Here is a 19,405-nt window from a genome sequence, read left to right as displayed (position 1 = left end):
CATCCACTCATCATGAGTGTGCATGTGATGTAATGATGTACACTATTACTGCAGCCCAGTCTAGAGATTAGGAGGATGCAAGAACCTTCAGCTGTTTTGAGGATCATTAGACAGATGCTGACAGAAAAAACTTACACCATTCATTTTTACTTTAAAGATGGAAGCTAGTTGCAGTTTGAGGAGAAATTCATTTTTTTTTATATAGTGCGGTCTCGAAGGAAAATGTTCACGTCTGCGTGACTGACATTACAATCTTGCCCTAGTGACTTAATTCATAAGTTTTAAAATTAATTTATATAGCTAATAATAGCTCAAGATCAAAGAAACAACTATTTCAGTGATTACATTTAATGTCAGTTAAGAGGCTCTTTGAAATTTGAGCTTTGTAATTTGATACAATCTATTGACTATAGCTATTAAACATTGATGAAGGTGCAAAATGAGACAATAATAGAGTCAAAAACCTAAGCAACACTGGTATTTTCTTGTCGGATAAGCTTCCCTTCAAATGTTCCTTCAAGTACATTCTCCCTCGGTCAAGTAGTATTGTTCAGACAAGGTTTTTGCCACTTGCCACTCCTGATTTTACATTCAGACACATTCTTTTTTGATGCTTGTGTGTAAGTGGGAATTGAATGCAATGCTAGTTTCACACTCTCTCTGTTTGTCTGTGTTTTGCCTCTCAGTACACACACCTGTAGCTTTGAATGTAAACTATAGCTGGAAACATGAATGTCTGATGGATTCATTTGTGTTTCACATAAATTCATCCAATGGCCTGCTGACTTTGGCACATTTCATCTTTCTGAGTCTCATAATTCCTGCGTCATTAAAATTGTATTAATAATGAAGTAATCAATGTTTTATGATGCCTGTGAATATTTTGAAATTTATTAATTCCCCATTTGATCAAAATTAACAAAGTCTGCTCAGTGACATTTACCCTGTCAGACACGTCATCTGCCTGACACTGTTCCCTTTGGAGCCTTTACTTTAAATCCAGAGAACGTCTTGCTCAAAGAGGTTACAGCTCATTATAAAATGATTTATTTTGAGAGCCTGAAACCCAGATGACAGAGCACAGGACAAACTGTGTTAAAATTCCCATGGTTACATTTAAACAGCAGCTTCATGGCTGTCCCTCTTTGTTCGGTCACTTGCTTCACCTCAGCACCCTCGTCTGGCCTTGCTCAGCGTTAGCTCAGTGTGTTGCTCTTTCCCGATTGTATCCTCTCATTGAACAATTTTTTCGTTTCTTCATTATACAGCAGAAAGCTTTTATTCAGCAGTTAACACTTCTTTAATCCATCTCATATTACTGCAGATAGAAAAACATTCCCATTGCTCGAGTCATATAAATATGTATTTCATTCAAACACATGCTTTTCCAACACCTTAACCTATGTTCCTTACTTTCTCTGCTCTCTACCTGAATGTGGATGTGGTTTACTCTCTCCTGAAGAATGTAAAGAACACAGATTACCACCCACACCAAAACGACTCACTGTACACTGTGGTACGCTCTTTCCTAGTGTGCAGGCGCGAGCCCGGTGGCTGAGTAGAGTCTTGAAGGTTATATACAGCACATCTGACTAATGGCCCGGCTCTCTGTACATGCTCATGCTAATCACTTCTCTGATTGATTGTGCTGCTCCGAAGCACTAATAGCATCATTAGCTGGAACTGTTGTGGCAGTCTCGGCTCTGAGCTTTCTATTCCCTCGTTGAGATTTTATTTAGCCTTTCTTTTATTATTCTGAAAGTAGATCAGGACAGGTTCATTTTAAGTCAAATTAGTTCTGATTCTTGATAAAGACAAAGTAGCATGTAAATCATAGAACAGTGAAGACTTTTCAATATAGCCACGGTTTTCACAACATGCATGTTAGTCCAACTGGAGCTGCTATTTCCTTGGAGACCTTGCTATAATAAGAAATAATAATAGAAGGAAGCTAAACGCGATGACAGAAATACACACACATTAGCAAATTATGACACATTAGCACCTGGATGCTAATTGTATTTAACCACAAACATATTTTCAGGAAAATTTTCTTCAAAAAAACTGAGCATGTTGGTCAGTTGCATGTACATTACTGTGATAGCAGCTAGTTGTGATGTAGTTTATTAATTAATCCCAGTCAGAAATGAACTACGCTACAAATTTCAGTTTCTATTTACTGAACAAAATCCTCTGCACCCTTCCAGTGTCGTCCTATAAGTGGCACAAAATGGCTTCCCTGACAATCTTCAATCTTCAGATGCAGCAGGAGCTGAGTCTTCCCAGTGTAGCAGCAGTAAAGTGATGTCTCACATGAGCAGTCAGCCGTCTGAGCTAAGAGAATCCACATGCTGCCCCTTACCAAGTGCTATATTTGTACAACAAGAATTTAGCTGATAAGTACTGAGTCTAACAAACGTAAGAAGCTTTTTCACATAAAGGGCGTTTTCATGCTTGTTAAAGCTGACAAGCTGCAGCTGTGAGTTCATGAATACAGTTAGTAGTACAAGCAAACGGTATTTTCATTTGCAGCGATCATTTGCATTTGCGATTAATTTGCCAGTAATTCTCTCAATGAATCGTTCCATAGTTTGATCTATTAAATTTCAGAAAATGGTGAAAAATGTCTGTCACATTTTCCTAAATCTTTAAGTGACGTCTTAAAGTTGCCTGTTTTGTTTGAGCAAAAACCCAAATTATTTGTTTGTTAACACATAAGACAAAGAAAATGATTAAGTCATTACAATTCAGTTTTTGTATTGTGGTTAAAAAATGACATTTACAGTGCATTAAGAAAGTATTCAGACCCCTAAACTTTTTTCACATTTTTTTATGTTGCAGCTTTATCCTTAAATCGCTTAGGCATTAGTACTTAGTTGAAGCACCTTTGGCAGTAATTACAACCTCAATTGTTCTTGGGTATGATTCAACAATATTTGCACACCTGGATTGGGGAATTTTCTGCCGTTCTTCTCTGCAAGCTCACGTTCGCTCTGTTCCGGTTTCCCTAAACCCTGACTAGTCTCCCTGTCCTTGCCACTGAAAAACACCCCGACAGCATGATGCTACCACCACCATGCTTCACTGTTGGGATGGTATTGGGCAGGTGATGAGTGCTGCATGATTTCCTCCAGACATGACCCCGAGAACTAAGACCAAACAGTTTAATCTTGGTTTCATCAGACCAGAGAATCTTGTTTCTCGCACTGAGGAGAGGCCTCCGTCTGGCTACTCTGATTGGTGGAGTCCTTCAGTGATGGTTGTCCTTCCGGAAGTTTCTCCCATCTCCACCCAGGATCTCTGGAGCTCATCCAGAGTGACCCCCTCTTTGTCATCGCTCTTACCATTGCCCTTCTCCCTCGATTGCTCGTTTTGGCCAGGCAGCCAGTTCTAAGAAGAGTCCTGGTTGTTCCAAACTTCTTCCATTTAAGAATGATGGAGGCCACTGTGCTCCTGGGAACCTTCAGTGCAACAGAATTTCTTTGGTAGCTTCCACAGATCTGTGCCTCAACACAATCCTGTCTCTGAGCTCTGCAGATTCCTTCCTCCTCGTGGCTTGGTTTTGATATGCATTTTCAGCCGTGAGACTGTATATATCAGTTAAATTTACCACAGGTGGACTTCAGTCAAGGTGTAGAAACATCTCCAAGATAATCCAGAGAAATAGGCGGTGCTTAATTTCGAGTGTCAGAGCAAAGCGTCTTAATATTCATGTCAATGTCATATTTCAGGTTTTCCTTTTTAATAAATTAGCAAACATCTCTGAAATTCTGTTTTTGCTTTGTGATTATGGAGTATTGAGTGTAGATTGATGACAAAAAATGAATTGAAATAACTTTAGCATAAGACTGCAACATAACAAACTGGAAAAGTGAATGGGTCTGAATACTTTCTGAATGCACTGCATCTAGACAATTAGCAAAATAGTTGCAGATTCATATTTTAGCGATCAATTAATTAATTGACTAATCATTTCAGCTGTAAAACAAATTAATAAATAAATGAAAAATAATAACAATGGTAAACAGATAAAACCAGTATCTGGTGGAGGAAGTCAAGTATTTTAGACTGAAAACTGGACACTCACAAAAATATGACAGTGAATATTGAATTTTCAGCTCCAGTGGGATGGTCATCTGCTCTGTCTCTGTCTGGATGTGCGAGGAGGCAACTCTTATTATATTTAGTGTTAAAGGCGCTGAGGTTTTGGTCTGAAACATCTCTGTTTCATGTTTGAAACATACATTGTGTGGCACTAGTTTTCAGAGGTCAGTTGGTTGACTGAATCGTTACCAGGGTTTGGAAAGTGAGCAAATGGCCAAGGGGAGCTGTAAAGGGCAGGAGTGTGTGTGCAGAGTGTGGCTGGGACGCTGCCAAACTGTCAGAGAGTGTTTAGGTAGTGTCAGCTGGGGAAGATTATTAGTTTAACCAGAGCTGATGTTACAATAATAGGGATGGGAATCCAGCTGGATAAACAACACACTGATTTTTCGGTTATCAAAACAAAGACACACTTACTTGGGGGCACTGGGCCTCCATTCACACATCATGTTAAACCTTTTTTGTCATAATTAGTTGCTCTTCAAACTTTAAAAGGCCTTCTGCTCTTTCTGTGTTGAGCCAGATGTGGGGCCTGATCCAAAGCTGCTCCCTATTGTCTTTAAATCATAAAAGTGGTGGCAGTTTGATAAAAAAAAAGTGGAGCAGCATGAACATACAGTATGCTAAGTCGACCATAAAATAGAAGTATCAAAGCAAGAGATGAAAAACTATAAGAACACAGTTTGCTTTTGTATAACGCTTTTTGTGGCTCCAGAGAGAGCTGTGCAAAATGTGATAAATTGCCTCAAGTGATGTCACTCGAGTGAGTGCCAGTTGGTGCTGAGGACTGCAAGTTCAAAATTTGTTGGTGTGGGGTTAGAAAGAAATGAGCTTAACCAGTTTTCTGTAGCCCACCCCTCCTTTCTGCTTAAGGCTAGCAGCTAGAGGCTTCATTAGCTACTACCATTACACAATTCATCACTGATCAGACTCTCAGCCCTTGAGTTGCATTGTGGGCAAAGCACACATCAGGTTTTGACAAGGAAGAAGAGTGCATGGAATGAAAAAGATATCTGTAGTTCTGCTGCATCAATTTTTTTAATTATCCATCGTGAGTCCTGAGAACATTATAGAAATTAAGTACTCTTTTAATCATGCGTAAAACTCAAATTACTGTTTTTGTAACATTTTTAGTCATTATTTTATTATTTTTTAGAAGAAGTCAATTAAGATGAATTCCAATTTTAAAAAAAATGTTTCCATACCCAAGTAAAACAACATGATTGAATGTTAAAGGCCATAACCTACATGTGTGAAGTGCGATGTGCTGTTATACCATAATGTAAAGTGTAACCCGACAAGGCAGTCAACATTTCACAATATCAGTAAACCACTTTTATTGAGCTTGAGCCACTTTTTGTGTTTGTTAATCACATTAATTAAAAAGAAACATGTCAATATCACATTTAACAGTTTGTTGTGGTAATATTGCAGGATCAGCAGCTGCAGCATTGTGTGGCCTCCAGGGACCCTCAAGCCAGCAGGGCTGGAGTGATTTCCCTTTCACCTCTATTCATTTGGCTGAAAAGTGAATCTGCTCTTTATTAGTTGGTGATGAGCTACTAATCCTCAATTATTTCCCTTAATTATGTCACTCTAATTGTTGAGGACAATAATTTTAGACTTGTAAGCTGAATTGAAAACTGTTTTTCATTAATTCTTTTTTATTATTTTCATTTTCATTTTTTTTATTTGTTTTTCTTAAATTATGCTTCTATTCATTACCCTCTAGACTGTATATACCTCAAAGTTCTTAGTTATATTCTCCTCTCGATCCCAAATCCCCACAGAGATCATTAAAGCTTTGTGTAATTTAATGTCATTTAATTGTAGCTTGACCCTTACTGTACAAGTTGAGCTGTGTTTAGAGAGCTGCTGAGGTCAGCCACAGGACAGACAGGAAATCTCCATTCACCCGCTGTCATTCAAATCAAGTCATGAAATAAAAGTGTTCTTTCCAACTAAGTACACCAGTCCCCCTGCAGTTTCTTCTTACCTCAGTGGGGGTTTGTTCCCTTCCTGCTGGAGGCAAAATTAGAGCTCAGCTGAGCACGGTTAAATGTTTAGTTCTACCTGCAGAGGGTTTTTAGTAATTTCCTTTGAGTCATGTCACCTCCTGCCCCAACAGAATTGTCAGCGCTGCAGTCTACAGGTAGAATGAACTCTCTTGTTGTTGTGCGTGTGAATCAGAGTGTTAGAAACTTTACAATCATAATGAGTACACAGGTGAATACCAAGGGTAATGTCTGTAATCTGATCTGTGATACAACTTCATTTCTGTGATTTTGTCATGTTTTCTCCCTTTTCTAGCTGCAGTGGGAGACTTCGATGAGAAAGGTGACTGAGAAATGTGAACTCCCCCACAGATAATAAGCAGCACACTAAAATCTCATTGTTATGAAAACAGCAGCATTGCAGCTTAATTTTGTTCGTAAAGCAGCAATGGCCTATTTATTTATGTCAAATGTAAAAGATGTCACCTGCAGTAAAGAAAATTATCACCCAGGTTCCTCTCAGATCAAGCTCTGGAGCATTACAGCAAAATTCTCCTGGCTTGAAAATGTAGTGTTTGTTTCAGTCCTGAAGCTCATTTTTAGCCCCAAAAGGCAGCTGTTTTCAGCAAAAAGCTAAAAATCCACTCTGCTCAACCTTCCCAGCAGCAGACAGGAGGCAAAGTTAACGACTAGCATAGCAAACTAATGCGCCAGACATTTGCCTCAGGAGTTGGTGGGTACCAAAATAGAGCAGAATGAAAGTGAATATTGGACTTAGATTTGTCAAACTGACAGACACGCAAAGCAATAGTTTGCAAATACATCATAACAACTTTATAGGATGATAATATGTTAGTGTTGTATATTCAGCTTGTTATGCTGCACCCAAGTGGCAAAAAAATAATAATTTAATGGTGCTTTGAAGGTACCATCTGGTGTTTTTGAACAGTAGTTGTGCTCTGGAGCAATATTTTTTACGAGTGTGGCCTTGTTTTTCCATCGTTTGACAACTGGTAGCATTAATGTGAGCAAAAAATGTAGCAACACACCACACCAAAGCAAAGGAAGAAGAAGACTGCTAGCTACATGGACGTAAATAAACAATGCAGATTTTAAAGCATTAATAAAAACTGGCTTAATGTTTTATGAGGCAGGAAAAGTATTGGGCAGGTTTGTTGGAAGTGTTTTGGTGGGAAACACTGAGTGTAAACATAACTGTTTGTTTTGTAGAGAGGGACTGTAAGGGTTACAATAGATAAAGAGTCTTTTTTCACAAAACTTAACAAAAGTATTGAGCAGGTTTAACCTTAAACTGCCTTCAATCTCAAGACATGCTCTTCGACAGAGGGAAAATGTAGCAGGACAGTTCTGCCTGCATCAGCTACATCAAAGAGATTTTTTATGTTCATGCAAAGCCAGGAGTTGATTTAAGGTTAAATCTTGAGCAGAAACTTAAACAATGCTGGTGAACAGTGTGGTATTCAGTGTCTTTGCCTGAATATATGCATTCTTTGATAAACCCACTAGTAGGTGAGGTGCTAATGATTGCAGCAGAGCCAGTGTTCTGGTCACAAATGAGCACCGCAGCTCAACATGTTCTCATCAGTGACAACGATTGAAAAGATGATAGACAGGCCCCAGCAAACCTCCACTGCCTCATCACAAAGGAAACCATCTCTAGATTATTCTATGAACTCTGATAACAACTATTAAATGTGATGACGATTAAATGAGCAGCTTCCACGAGACTATCAATCTTTTGAGTTAATCAGTAGCTGCCCACGGATTTATCCTTTCTATTCATTTAAAAACCCATGAGTTCAAGGGGAAGGCAGAAGGTGAAGCTGCCTCCCCAATGTAAAACCCCCCCCCCCCCCCAGTTGTCAAGTGTTACTGCAGTCATATTAGAAAACTCATAAAGCAGAGAAAAGCCATTGATTGCTTTGCCTGCCATCACTGTCATTTTAAATCAAGCTGGGGCTTTGATAAATGGCAACCCGCCGCAAGATACACTGTTTTTGTTCACCTCCCTCATCTTTCATCTGCCTGTCAGTGTCACGGCCTCACCTGTGTTTTCACACACAAGGCCAATTTGACGCTTGCATCCCTATGAATCATGTACAACTGCTTTCTTCTGTGTTCTCAGCGCAAGTTTTACACTTTTGTGTTATTAAGCGATTTTAATCTGGCATTCTCCGAAACATTCTGGGCTTCATTAACACGAATCTATGAATGTTTAATTGTGGGTTATATTTACAGGCTGCTCTGTCACGTCCAGTTTACCGCTACGTGTCCTTTGATCTCAGACAATGTTGTTGATAAAAGTGTACAGGAATATTTAATAGGAAATGCATGCCATGTCCTTGCAGCTATACAATGCTGTGTAATTGTATCTGATTTTTGGGTTGGCTGTGTCCCTAATTAATCAGTGATTTCCCTTATGTTTTAGAATTGCAAATTGGATATGTTGAGCCTTTGAGCTGTTCTTTACACTGACTGCATTGCTGGTCTGAGAAACCCTTTTTATGGCTCCAAGCTAATTATTCAGCCTGTGGATCCAGGCTCTGGAAGACTGCCTCTGACTCTAGGCTGTGTGTGTGTGTGTGTGTGTGTGTGTGTGTGTGTGTGTGTGTGTGTGTGTGTGTGTGTGTGTGTGTGTGTGTGTGTGTGTGTGTGTGTGCGTGCGTGCGTGCGTGCGTGCGTGCGTGCGTGCGTGCGTGCGTGTGTCTCACTGTAGAATACAGTAGGTGTTAGAGGAGTAAGTGTATGGCCATGCATTTGACATTTCAATACTGAGCTCCTGTTCTTTGTATTTTGGCCGGTTATGCATTATACATGGATGAGTTTTACTCTCTCAACATTTTCACAGTCTTGGTTTGGCTGTTCGTGAAAGATGGGTCGCATTGTGTGTGTCTGTATGTGTGTGTGTGTGTACAATGTGAATGCATGCATGCACTTGCCATTTTGGGTTCCAACGTTAATTTCTTTTGACAGAGTGAAAGGTTTCTTGGGGCTCGTGTGTGGGCTTTATAGCTCCCACGATAAAAATGTCTTTTCATCACATATTCAAAGATGAGATCACAGGGAGTTGTCAAGCAGCGTTGCTGAACATCCATCCAGCCAAACAATAAAAAAAAGCAACGTGTATTCAAGTCAACGTAATGTCAAGCCCGCACTCTGAGTTGATCTTGCAGCAAATTAGGTATTAATCCCGTCCTGTGTTATCCCAAAACTGTGTAATAATTAGGTTAGCCTCTGTGACTCATGACATATACAGTACAAGTGCGAAAATTATCTGATGATGTGATAATGATTCAGAGCTGCCACACTGCAGCCTGTGAGAAATTACAGGGAAGGTATTCTGGGTTTGGATTCATATTTTCTGTTTTATTCTGTCTCTTAGAGCAGCTTAGGGGACCTCAATTAAGAAATTTAAAAAAATTCAATGAAATAAAAAATACGCCTCTTCATCATACTGAGAGAATATGGTCTGCTCTGTAACTAGCAGAAGAACACTGATAAACACTAATGAGTGAAACCTTGAATTCTATTAAAAATTATTGAGTGAACGAGAGCACTTATGTCGGATTGGCTCAGACGCTTCGTGTTGAAAAAGCTGAAAAAGCCAATGTAACATGATTGTGTCGGACAGATTGTTGGCTAATGTGATATTGACAGACCATGTGTGATTAAAGCAGCGAAAAATGGTGCAAAAAGCGGGTTTCAATGAGAAATCAGGTAAAAGGTTATTGTCCTTGCACAGATTACCTAAGAGTTGTTGTTGTGTGGGTGTTTAATGTATTTACACAGAACCATTGCAAGACTGAAATACTACTCTAATCCACGTTTTAGGGAAGATAAAATATGAGAAATTGTAGTGGCTGGCAGTAATTTTTGCCTGCTTTCCTTTTTGTAATTTTCTTCTTTTCTACATTTGTATAGTTTAAATGGATGGTGTTTTGAACATTGTTCTCTTGAAGAATAGTAAATGCTTTCCAGTGACAACATTTTACAGTATATCACAGTATAATGAGGGTCTTTATGTTTTTAGGAAAAATGGATCTGTTGTCCGGATGTTTTGAGATGAGTCTCCAGAGGTTAGCGTGGACAGGCAGGGGGGAAAAAAAATGTATGCTCTCAAATTAATCATTTTTGTGACCAATTTAAAAAAACAAAACATTCAAAAATATTGTTGAATGTTGTCAAACACTGAGCCCAACAAATGTGATTTTTGCAGTTCAGTGATATCGATATTTGAGATTTTTTTGCACATAAACCACAAAAACAGAAAAAAAAAATAGATGGATGGATTCCCTAAATTTGTTTACATTTGGTTAGTAATTGTGACTTACAATGTAGCAAGCGACAAAATCAACTTGTCAGTGCCCCCTGGTGTGTAAACTACTATGTAATGGCAACAATGCTTAACCCATTTATACCGGGTGCTGCGTAGCGCAACATTTTTGATTCCTCGTCATTTTCATGACGCATGCAGCATATAAATATGTAAAATATGTAAAAATATATCATGAAAATGACGAGGAATCAACAATGCTGCGCTACGCACCAACCGGCGGGAAGGGCGCTACGCAGCATCCGGTATAAATGGGTTAAGGCAGATAATATTAGCCTGGGTTTACTTATTGGTTGGTTGCTAGTCAAAAACCAGTACATCAGTTTGTCTACATCCAAAATTAAAAATGAGGTGAAATTTAAAAAAAAAGAATAATAATAATTTCACGTGATGAGAACAAAACCTGTAAACATGCTAACGGTACTCATCAAAGAATGCTTGGAGGACAATTAGTGCTTACAAGTAAGTGGTAATTAAAAGAAAGAAAATCAAAAGTGGCCAAACTGATACTAAAAGATACTAAAACGAAAACTGGCCTAAAATATAGGAAAAACCAAATAAGTCAAATTTGTCTGAGAATAAAATTAAAATCACTGTATTCTTTGCTGTGGAAACTAAATTTTCATTAAAAAAAAAAAGGAGCTTGGATTAATTACTCTACATCTGAATAGTGTCCTTAATTTACAATAATATCTCCACCCTCTTTTATTCACATACAGTTTGTCCCAAACTAATTTCAAATCTCCATTACGGCGATAAGAAGTACAAGATACAAAACTGGACTCTAGTTGAAACTACAGTGGAGAGCTCATGTCGAGCTGTTGTTCAGTGCTGCACACAAACCTTTTCGAACATGCACCCAGCAGTTTCTCATTGCACTGTAGCGCTGTGGCTTGGCAGCAGCAGCAGACAAACAGAGGGGGGGCAAAGGACGGTGCGAGTTAGTACAGAGAGAGACAGGCGCTCTCATCAGTGACGGGCTCACCGGCTGCGTGGACAGAGCTGTGGCGCAGGAGGAGGAGAAGAAGAGGTGCAACGGGAGGACAGGCTGCCTGAAAAACCGGAGCAAAACGCGAGAAACCACGAGAGAGGGAGGAGGGGGGGGAAACGGAGAGAGATCTCTGAGGGGAAAGAAGTCACTCGGAGCAGGGAGAGGGAGAAAGCTGGATGAAACTGACAAGGACACAGGGGGAGGAAAGCGCACAGAGGAGCCTTCCTTGACGGAGGAGCGAAGCGAGGGAGTGCGTGCACAAAGTGGAAAAGAAGAAAAGGAGGAGGAGAAAGAGGAGAAGGAGCCTGACAGGAGGTCGAGCTTATGAATCTTGACTGACACAAAAGCGAAGAGGAGGAGGAGGAGGAGCATGAGGGCAAGGGATGGATTTGATTTGGAGAGAGTATTTTTAGAAGGAGGAGTGGAGACATGAGAGAAATATTGAGATTAGAGATGCTGTCTTTGAGTGGTGGTGAAAAAAAGTGAGGAGGAAGAAGAAGAAAAGAGAATAACAGGAGACAGAAAAAGGGGGGAGGAGATGTTGAGATCAGAGTGTGACAGAACAGATTATCTCTGGTCTGGTTTCCCGCAGGAAACCGCTGAGAGTGTATGTCCGTGTATGCGCGTGAGTGCCTCCTTCTCCATGTGAAAGTGTATTGTAGCATGTTTCTCACTGTGGCTGTGCTGCTGAGAAGCAGGTCTGCCATAAGATGAAGCTACCCCGTGGTTACCCGCAGGACCTAATAACACTGTTTAAAGCCAAGTCGGGGGGGAGACCAGGAGAAGACCAGTGACATCACGAGGAAGTCAAAGCATCAAAAGTGAGACCGCAAAGTGGAACAGAAAGCAAATGAGCATGGGAGACTTTTGTGAATTCAATTAAAGCTTGCACTTAATACTGACAAGGAACTGATTGCTGCCTCTGGCTGCCGAATGCCTCTGCAAGGCAGTGAAGCCAAAAAACACACACGTAACTCAGAAGAAGAAAAACCACAGCGCTGGAACAAGGCAAGCTCTCTACTGACAGACTGCACCACGCCAACCAATTCCTTCCACTGTCGTCTCATTATTTTAATTACATTCCTTTCTTTCACTTGTGTTTTTTTTTTTTTTTTTTTGTCCTCTCTGCTCAGCCCTTGGTATTTTGTATTCTGTCCTCCTCTCTCCCTCTCTCTTCCCCTCCCTCTTCTTCTTGCCTTCGCTCTCTCTGTCTCATCCTCTCTTGTTCACTGTCACACTAACTGTGGATGCTGGAGTCGCTCATGTAGAAGCCACCTTGCTTGGAGCACATTTGCCTAGCTGATTTTTTTTTTTTCTTCCTCCCCTGCTGAGTTGGATCTTTGGAGCACACTCAGATCAAGAGACCAGGAGAGATGACCAACAAGTAGCTGTTCATCAGAGCTCCTGCACCACCAGGAGAAGACGATTTCAAAACAGCTGCTTTCCACGAGGGGACCTCTGCTTGTGAATACAGTACAGTATATTTACGGTTAAGACTGCATGAGTCATTAGTATTCGTAAGACCAAACACATATCCAGGTGTGGATTACAGTAGTGGATTTATCCTGGAGCTACATGTGGGCCCCAGCCCTTGAGGCCTGGCCTGGAAATGAAGCCTTTCCCGCGGCTGTAGGAGCGGTGTGGGCAGCTATGGCCCTGGAGGGGCGCTGTCTCCGGCGGGGATCTCCAGCCATGATCAGAAAGGGTTGTCAGCGGCGCCCTACAAAGCCAACTCTGGCTCAGGTCACTTCTACACTGCTGTCAAGGACACGCCTGCACGGCCTGAGGCATGTTTGTGTCCCTGGTGGCTCAGTGGGCCGCAGGGCCTTCTGGCTGCTGGCTCTCTGCACCTCCCTGGGGCTGCTTTTATCCTGGTCCTCCAACCGTCTACTCCACTGGCTTTCCTTCCCCACATACACACGAGTCCACACTGAGTGGGCCAAAGAACTAGCCTTCCCCACAGTCACTATCTGTAACAACAACCCTATCCGCCTCTATAAGCTCACCAAGAGTGACTTGTATTTCGCCGGCCACTGGTTGGGCCTACTGCTGGCTAACCGGACAGTGAGGCCCATGGTACTGGACTTGCTTCAGGAAGACCGTCGGGCCTGGTTCAGAAAGCTGTCAGACTTCAGGCTCTTTCTGCCTCCCAGAAACTTTGAGGGAACCAACCTGGAGTTTATGGACAGACTGAGCCACCAACTGGATGACATGCTTCTCTCATGCAAATACAGAGGAGAGCCCTGCGGAGCTCACAACTTCTCCTCTGTAAGTCCAACTTCTTCTGTTGTGTTTTCTAGAAGCATTATGCCAAGTCTGTCAGCAGAAGAAACACAGTATCTCCTCTCATATTTTCATCTCTTAACATGTTGTTTTTACTGTCAATTATCCCGGTCTAAACATCAACTGCAGTGTAAAAGTTGCAAATATTTGCATCATGCCAAAACATATTGCTTCATTTCATTATATCCCAGGTGGGTATTTTCCTGTGCCACATCTGCTTAAATGGCAACATTATAGGGCTGTAAAAACAAGTGTAAAAATATGGTGTACACACTATCATAACTTCCTGTTATAGCTGACTGTTACTAACACTCAGTAGCTCTGTTACTGCACAGAGTAATTATTAAATCACAATCAGAGCCCTTGTTAAATGAATGCTGGTGTAATAAGGATAACACAGGCATACATTTTTTGCTGAGTAGTGAACAGTTTGAAATATGGTATCAAAATCAGTCATGGTCATAACATAATATGAGTGAAATGGGCTACATATGAGCTTGTGGCTAGGCATAACTACCAACCCCCCATATCAAAAAGTTTCTTTTAAAGCACTGTGCAACCCCCCAGAGGAGTTTACTGCATCTGTGTCTGATCGCTCTCATATCTGTCTTTTTTTCTGGGTGGGTGGTTGTGGGTTTGGGGATTTGTGTGCCCACTCTTCATTGTGCACACCCTTGGCACGCCAGAATCGTGGCAGATGTTTTCTCTGCGGTAATGCAGAAGCTCAAACTGTCTTTTAAACTTTTTTCTTTTTCTTATTTAATTTGTGTTCTTTTTGCTCTTTCTGCTGTGGCCTCAGTCAGAGACTGACTGGAGGGGAAATGAGAAATGCCAGACAAGTACTCGTGTGCAAAGGTTGCGCATGGTGGTTTGTGTATCACTTCTTTGTTATGTTTGTGTTGCTGCTGTGCAGCTTCTTGCCCTCCTTTTTCACAATTTTTAAAGTTACATTTGTTGAAGTGTTCATAAAACCCTACTTTTGATAATATTTATAGACACTTTGTTCAACCTTAATCATTCATTGTATTTGCATTGTTAGTTGCTGCCTTCATTGTTAGTGGTGGAGTTTGTCATTCCCGCACTGGATTTAAATTGCTAATCCATGCTAAATATATGCGTTCAAGTCATTAAAGGGGAACTCTTTTCCCCACACATTAAAGCCTGCTTACAGGTCTTGTCGAGTACCGCTGCATATGTGAAAAAAGTAATGTAAAGCCATTTTTGGCTCCCCAGGGAGCTGTGTGAAGTCCGATAAGTTGCCTTAAAATGCTGGCTCAAGTGATGTCACTTGAGTCAGCATCGGTTGGGGCTGAGGACTACAGGTTTGAAAATGAAAAAAAAATATGAGCAGTGTGGAATTAGAAAGAAGTGAGTTTACTAGACCTTTATAAACCACTCCTCATCTACACCTGATGCTAGTGCCTCTGTGCTACAGTGGTTGCTACTTGCCTAATACATCTGAATCTCTGACCGAATTATCAGTGGTCGAGTTGTGTGTGTGAAATGTACGCACCAAGTTTTGACAAGGAAAAAGAATGTGTGGAATGAAAAAGACAATATCTCTGGTTCTGTTCTATCAATTTTGATCCTTTTTTTCAAACTGTCCACTGTGAGACCGACAGTGTCATAGCAGTGCATTGTTAAAACAAGTACTCTACCAGAGCTCAGTATTACTTTGTCAAACAACATTATTGACTCTCCTTTATTTGCAATGAACCCTTTGTCTGTGCTGTAAACAGATATGCGTTCTTATTCTCATGCCAGTTTGCTGTCTCGAGTGGTTAACACGCGTCCTTTTCAGTGGAACATGTGCCATTAACCACAGGTGTAGCCAAATCAACCAGAACTGAAATCTGGAGTGTTATAACTTTAATACTCACTTAGTCATACCACACACCAATAATGTCAGATTGGCAGGGGCTTCATAAAGGGATCAAAAGAAAAGTCCATTCTAGTCACCCCCAGTTTCATAAGGGTAAGTTATAGCTACAAGTAGAAAGATTGTGGCACCGAAAACAGAAGAGGCTGCTTTTTCCTGCATTATCCATTTCTCTCTTTTTCCCGGTCTCTTTTCTCTTCATGGATTTGAATTGCATAAACAGAAAATCATTCTCCATTTTGAGACAGTGAACAAGGCGGAGGTGAATTGCATATGTTTTGGTGTCTTTTATCAAATCAAATTTAACCTCTCGAATGCCCAACATAATATGCAGTACAACCTGCAGTGTTGAAAATAAAAACTTGGGTTTGCCATTTGAAGAGATCATGATTACAATGCTGACAAGTCAGCACTCAGCCAAGCATAAAAGCACTCCCCTTCTTTTCCTAAATTGCCCTGTATAAAATCACATACTGGTGTTTTTATTAGTCTTGCAAGCTCATGGTCCGCAGTTGTTGATGCGTACATGATTTTTTGCAAACTGGATGAGTTTCATTAGTTTTTCCGGCTCTATTTGGTGAAGCTGCTCTTTTTGTCCACCTTGTTTTGTCTCTTTGGCCGTTTTCTGTCAGAAACAGGACAAGATTCATCAGCCCACTGCTGTGCTAATGAAGTCCTTGATCAGAACCATGTCCTCAAAGCAGTATCCATTAACTATGTTTTGATGCAGGCAGACTGATTTCAGTGCGGAGAGAAACATATTCCTTCTTTGTTGAATTTATAGTCAGTTTTGTTGAAAAGTTGGAAAGGTTTGTTAATGTGACTGCTTTGTTGCCTCATTATTCACAGGTCAGGTTTTATGTTGAGGTTATGTGTTGATGGGGGCTTGATTCACTCATATAATCAGTGCTATGAATGTGAAGCTTGTATTGTGAAATGAGTTTGAACATGTAAGCTGTTTATGTACATTTGAGTGTAGTAGCTGAATGATTTTCTGGCATTTCATATGTCTGGACATTGTGTAAGCATGACTCAAGCTGCTTCTGATGGAGGGAAAATTGTCCTCTGAGACCAACTTCAAACAACCAGTTTTTACAATCTGATTGTGATTGTCATTTTAAAAGGGGGCAAAGACTGAGGTGAGTGAGTCTCTCCAATTTTTTAATTTAGATTTTGGTTGGTACATGGACAGTGTGTTGGATGTTGTCAGCTTTACTCTGCAGATCAGAGCCACATTGATGCCCCAGTCCTGCCGTCTTTCTCATCTTGCTCTACCTCATAGGGGGCCTCATGCCGTTAACGGGCCCTCAGTGGTTTTGCTAATCTCATTAGCCTGCTGCTGCTAGCCAGCAAAGACTCCCTGAGGCCTATTCATTATCACTGCATTTAGAGCACTGTCACTCTTAGACTGAAAAGGATGCAACAGCAACAACCAGATTAAAGGGAGGGATAGGGAACACATGCACATAGATTTGCGAGTAAATAAACACTGCAATCCTAGTCTTGTGTGTTTGTTCAAAGTTGTATCTCTGCATGCATGATTGTCTTGGAGAATAAGTGAGAAATTATCCAGTTTTAGTAGAATCTGCTCATTACAGGCTGAGGATAACAGAGGATGCTTTGAAATGTCAAGCAACGGGTGGTTGGAGGTGAGTGGAAGAGCAAGGTACAGCTAGTGGTGGGGGGTGAGAGATGGTATAGAGACAAGGCATCTGGTTCATTGGTCTGGTTGGGAATACAAATGGGTCCCATAATTCTGGCCAACCTCCTGCAGTAGCAGGATCTCATGCGCTGAATCTACTGTCTCACACTGAATGGGAACTAGGGGAAGGCTGTCTAATCAATAAATCTATTAGCTTTGTGCTGTAGTTTATGGTGGTCTATTTTGCTTCCACATCTCCAGTGCTGATATACTCTCAGCCGCCCTACAGCTAGTCCCAACTGAACTGTAGGGGATGACAGAGCTGGAGAAACACCAAAAGCCAAACTTCCACGTAAAAATGTAAGTGATACCTTATCAAACTACAGCTAGCTCTAAGCCTCTTTCTCTGTGGAGCAGATACACATCTCCACCTACCTTTTCAGAGCCCTATCGAGGACTAGATAACTGCGCCTGCAATGACAAATTAAACAGTGCTCAGAGTTGGAGGGAAGCACCTAATCACACTCCAGGCACGGGATGAAAAAATTGTGAACCTCTTCGCTTGACCACTGTAATGTATCAAATCTATCTCCAGAGAAATCTCATAACTGCAGAGGCACAATAATGCTGCTCCACTCTCATGGGTTTGACTTGAACACGTTTGTTCAGATATGTTTTCAATTTGTGAATAATGTTGGAACAATACCGTGTGTTAGATTTAGTGTTATTAATCTTTGGGGTTTTTATTAAAGCCGCTATAATCATTTTTTATATTACCAATGGATTCTTGTATGTGAAAGGAATCGCTTGTGTTGATGAATTATCATCCGACTGTGCAGTTTCCCTCAGCTCTACAAAGTGTTCTAGTGTCTTTTGGCAAATTGTTTTGGTTTACAGACCACAGCTTTACTGTTCTGGTGCACTCTCAGCACACTATAGTGGAGGATACAGCAACAAAACAGATAGATAGTTCCCCCAGGAGTGAAAAGGATATTGAATATTATAATATAATATAATTATAATAAAATACTTAATTGATGAGGTGGTCAGAATCCCAACTCCAAATTAATGCTAATGTTGTTCTCTCTCTGCCAGATGTGTAAATATGCAAGCTGTGCTCGTTGATATGGCTTACAAGTTCATCACATGAACCCAAGAGGCAATTTGTGCAGGCAGGAATATATTAATACAATGACATTTAACTGAAAAGTTAATTAAATGCAAAGTAAAGTTGAGGTTGCTCAAATGCAAGATTAAAAAACAAATATTTGCTGTACTCTTGAATTTACAATCACATCATATTACCTAAAGAACGGTAAAGACCTGTTTATTGAGCGGTTAGCTGTGTAACTCGCTTAGGGTCAAAGGTTAATTAATTAAAAATGGCACCATCTACTCTATAGGATATGATTGGTGTATGAACATCATAGATTTTTCCATGCTTTGTTTATCCAGCAGACGTACACTTCTCATGGTATTATTTTCCTTCTGCAGCTATAAGCATTTGCAGTTTTACTGTCAGTGCTTTGGGATAAGTGCAAAATCTGCACCACCTGCTGACTCTTTCTATCTTATGTTCTGCATCAACCCTGTAAATTCAATGAGGAGACTGACTGAGACTTATTTGCAGATGCCCCTGTGAAGCCGTCCACAAAGCCTGGCCAATCCCCACTAAGTCTGGAGGTGCTGCTGATTGAGTTTTAAGCACATCCAGGTAATAATGCCTGTCTCTTGTGCTATCGTTTGTTATTGACCTTTTCAGTAGGATTCTGTAAACGAAGGCCATAATCTATTGATCTTGCTGGAAATAAACGAGAGGGAGTCATGTGGAAGCTGCAGCTCCAACCAAAGCAATCTCATTAACACAGGTGGCCTGTGTTAACCATGCCCCGCATCCCCAATCTAATTTCCCTCATCAGAACAAATCGCTCAAGTGATTCCATGAGCTCCAGCTCCAACGTCCAGCTTATATTAAAAACCATAACAGTACTGTGTCTTACTGTGAATGACCATGGTGCTGGTCATTGATATGCCACAGCCAATGGATGCAGCTTGCATCCGATAGCTGTGTGACAGCATGCCGTCGGCTATAGCGAACAGTCACCTTAATATCCTGGTGTAATGCAAGCCTTGAATGCAGATGAAAAGATTATACATGGTT

General features: G+C 40.8%; 1 protein-coding gene across 3 annotated transcripts in view; it reads left to right on the top strand.

The window, feature by feature from the left end:
* Positions 1–19,405, top strand: part of asic2 (acid-sensing (proton-gated) ion channel 2) — a 359,570-nt gene that overhangs the window by 240,991 nt on the left and 99,174 nt on the right. The window contains exon 1 of one of the 3 annotated variants that reach the window (XM_056401473.1): positions 9,567–13,708. The exons of the other annotated variants lie outside the window; for them this stretch is intronic. Coding sequence (XP_056257448.1) covers positions 13,016–13,708 — 693 coding nt within the window. The 5' untranslated portion in view covers positions 9,567–13,015. Of the gene's footprint in view, positions 1–9,566; positions 13,709–19,405 lie in introns of those variants that run through there. 3 annotated transcript variants of the gene reach the window in all.

The sequence above is a fragment of the Seriola aureovittata genome, chromosome 17 (genome assembly GCF_021018895.1).
Source record: "Seriola aureovittata isolate HTS-2021-v1 ecotype China chromosome 17, ASM2101889v1, whole genome shotgun sequence".
NCBI lineage: Eukaryota > Metazoa > Chordata > Actinopteri > Carangiformes > Carangidae > Seriola > Seriola aureovittata.
This window is presented reverse-complemented; position numbering and strand designations above follow the sequence as displayed.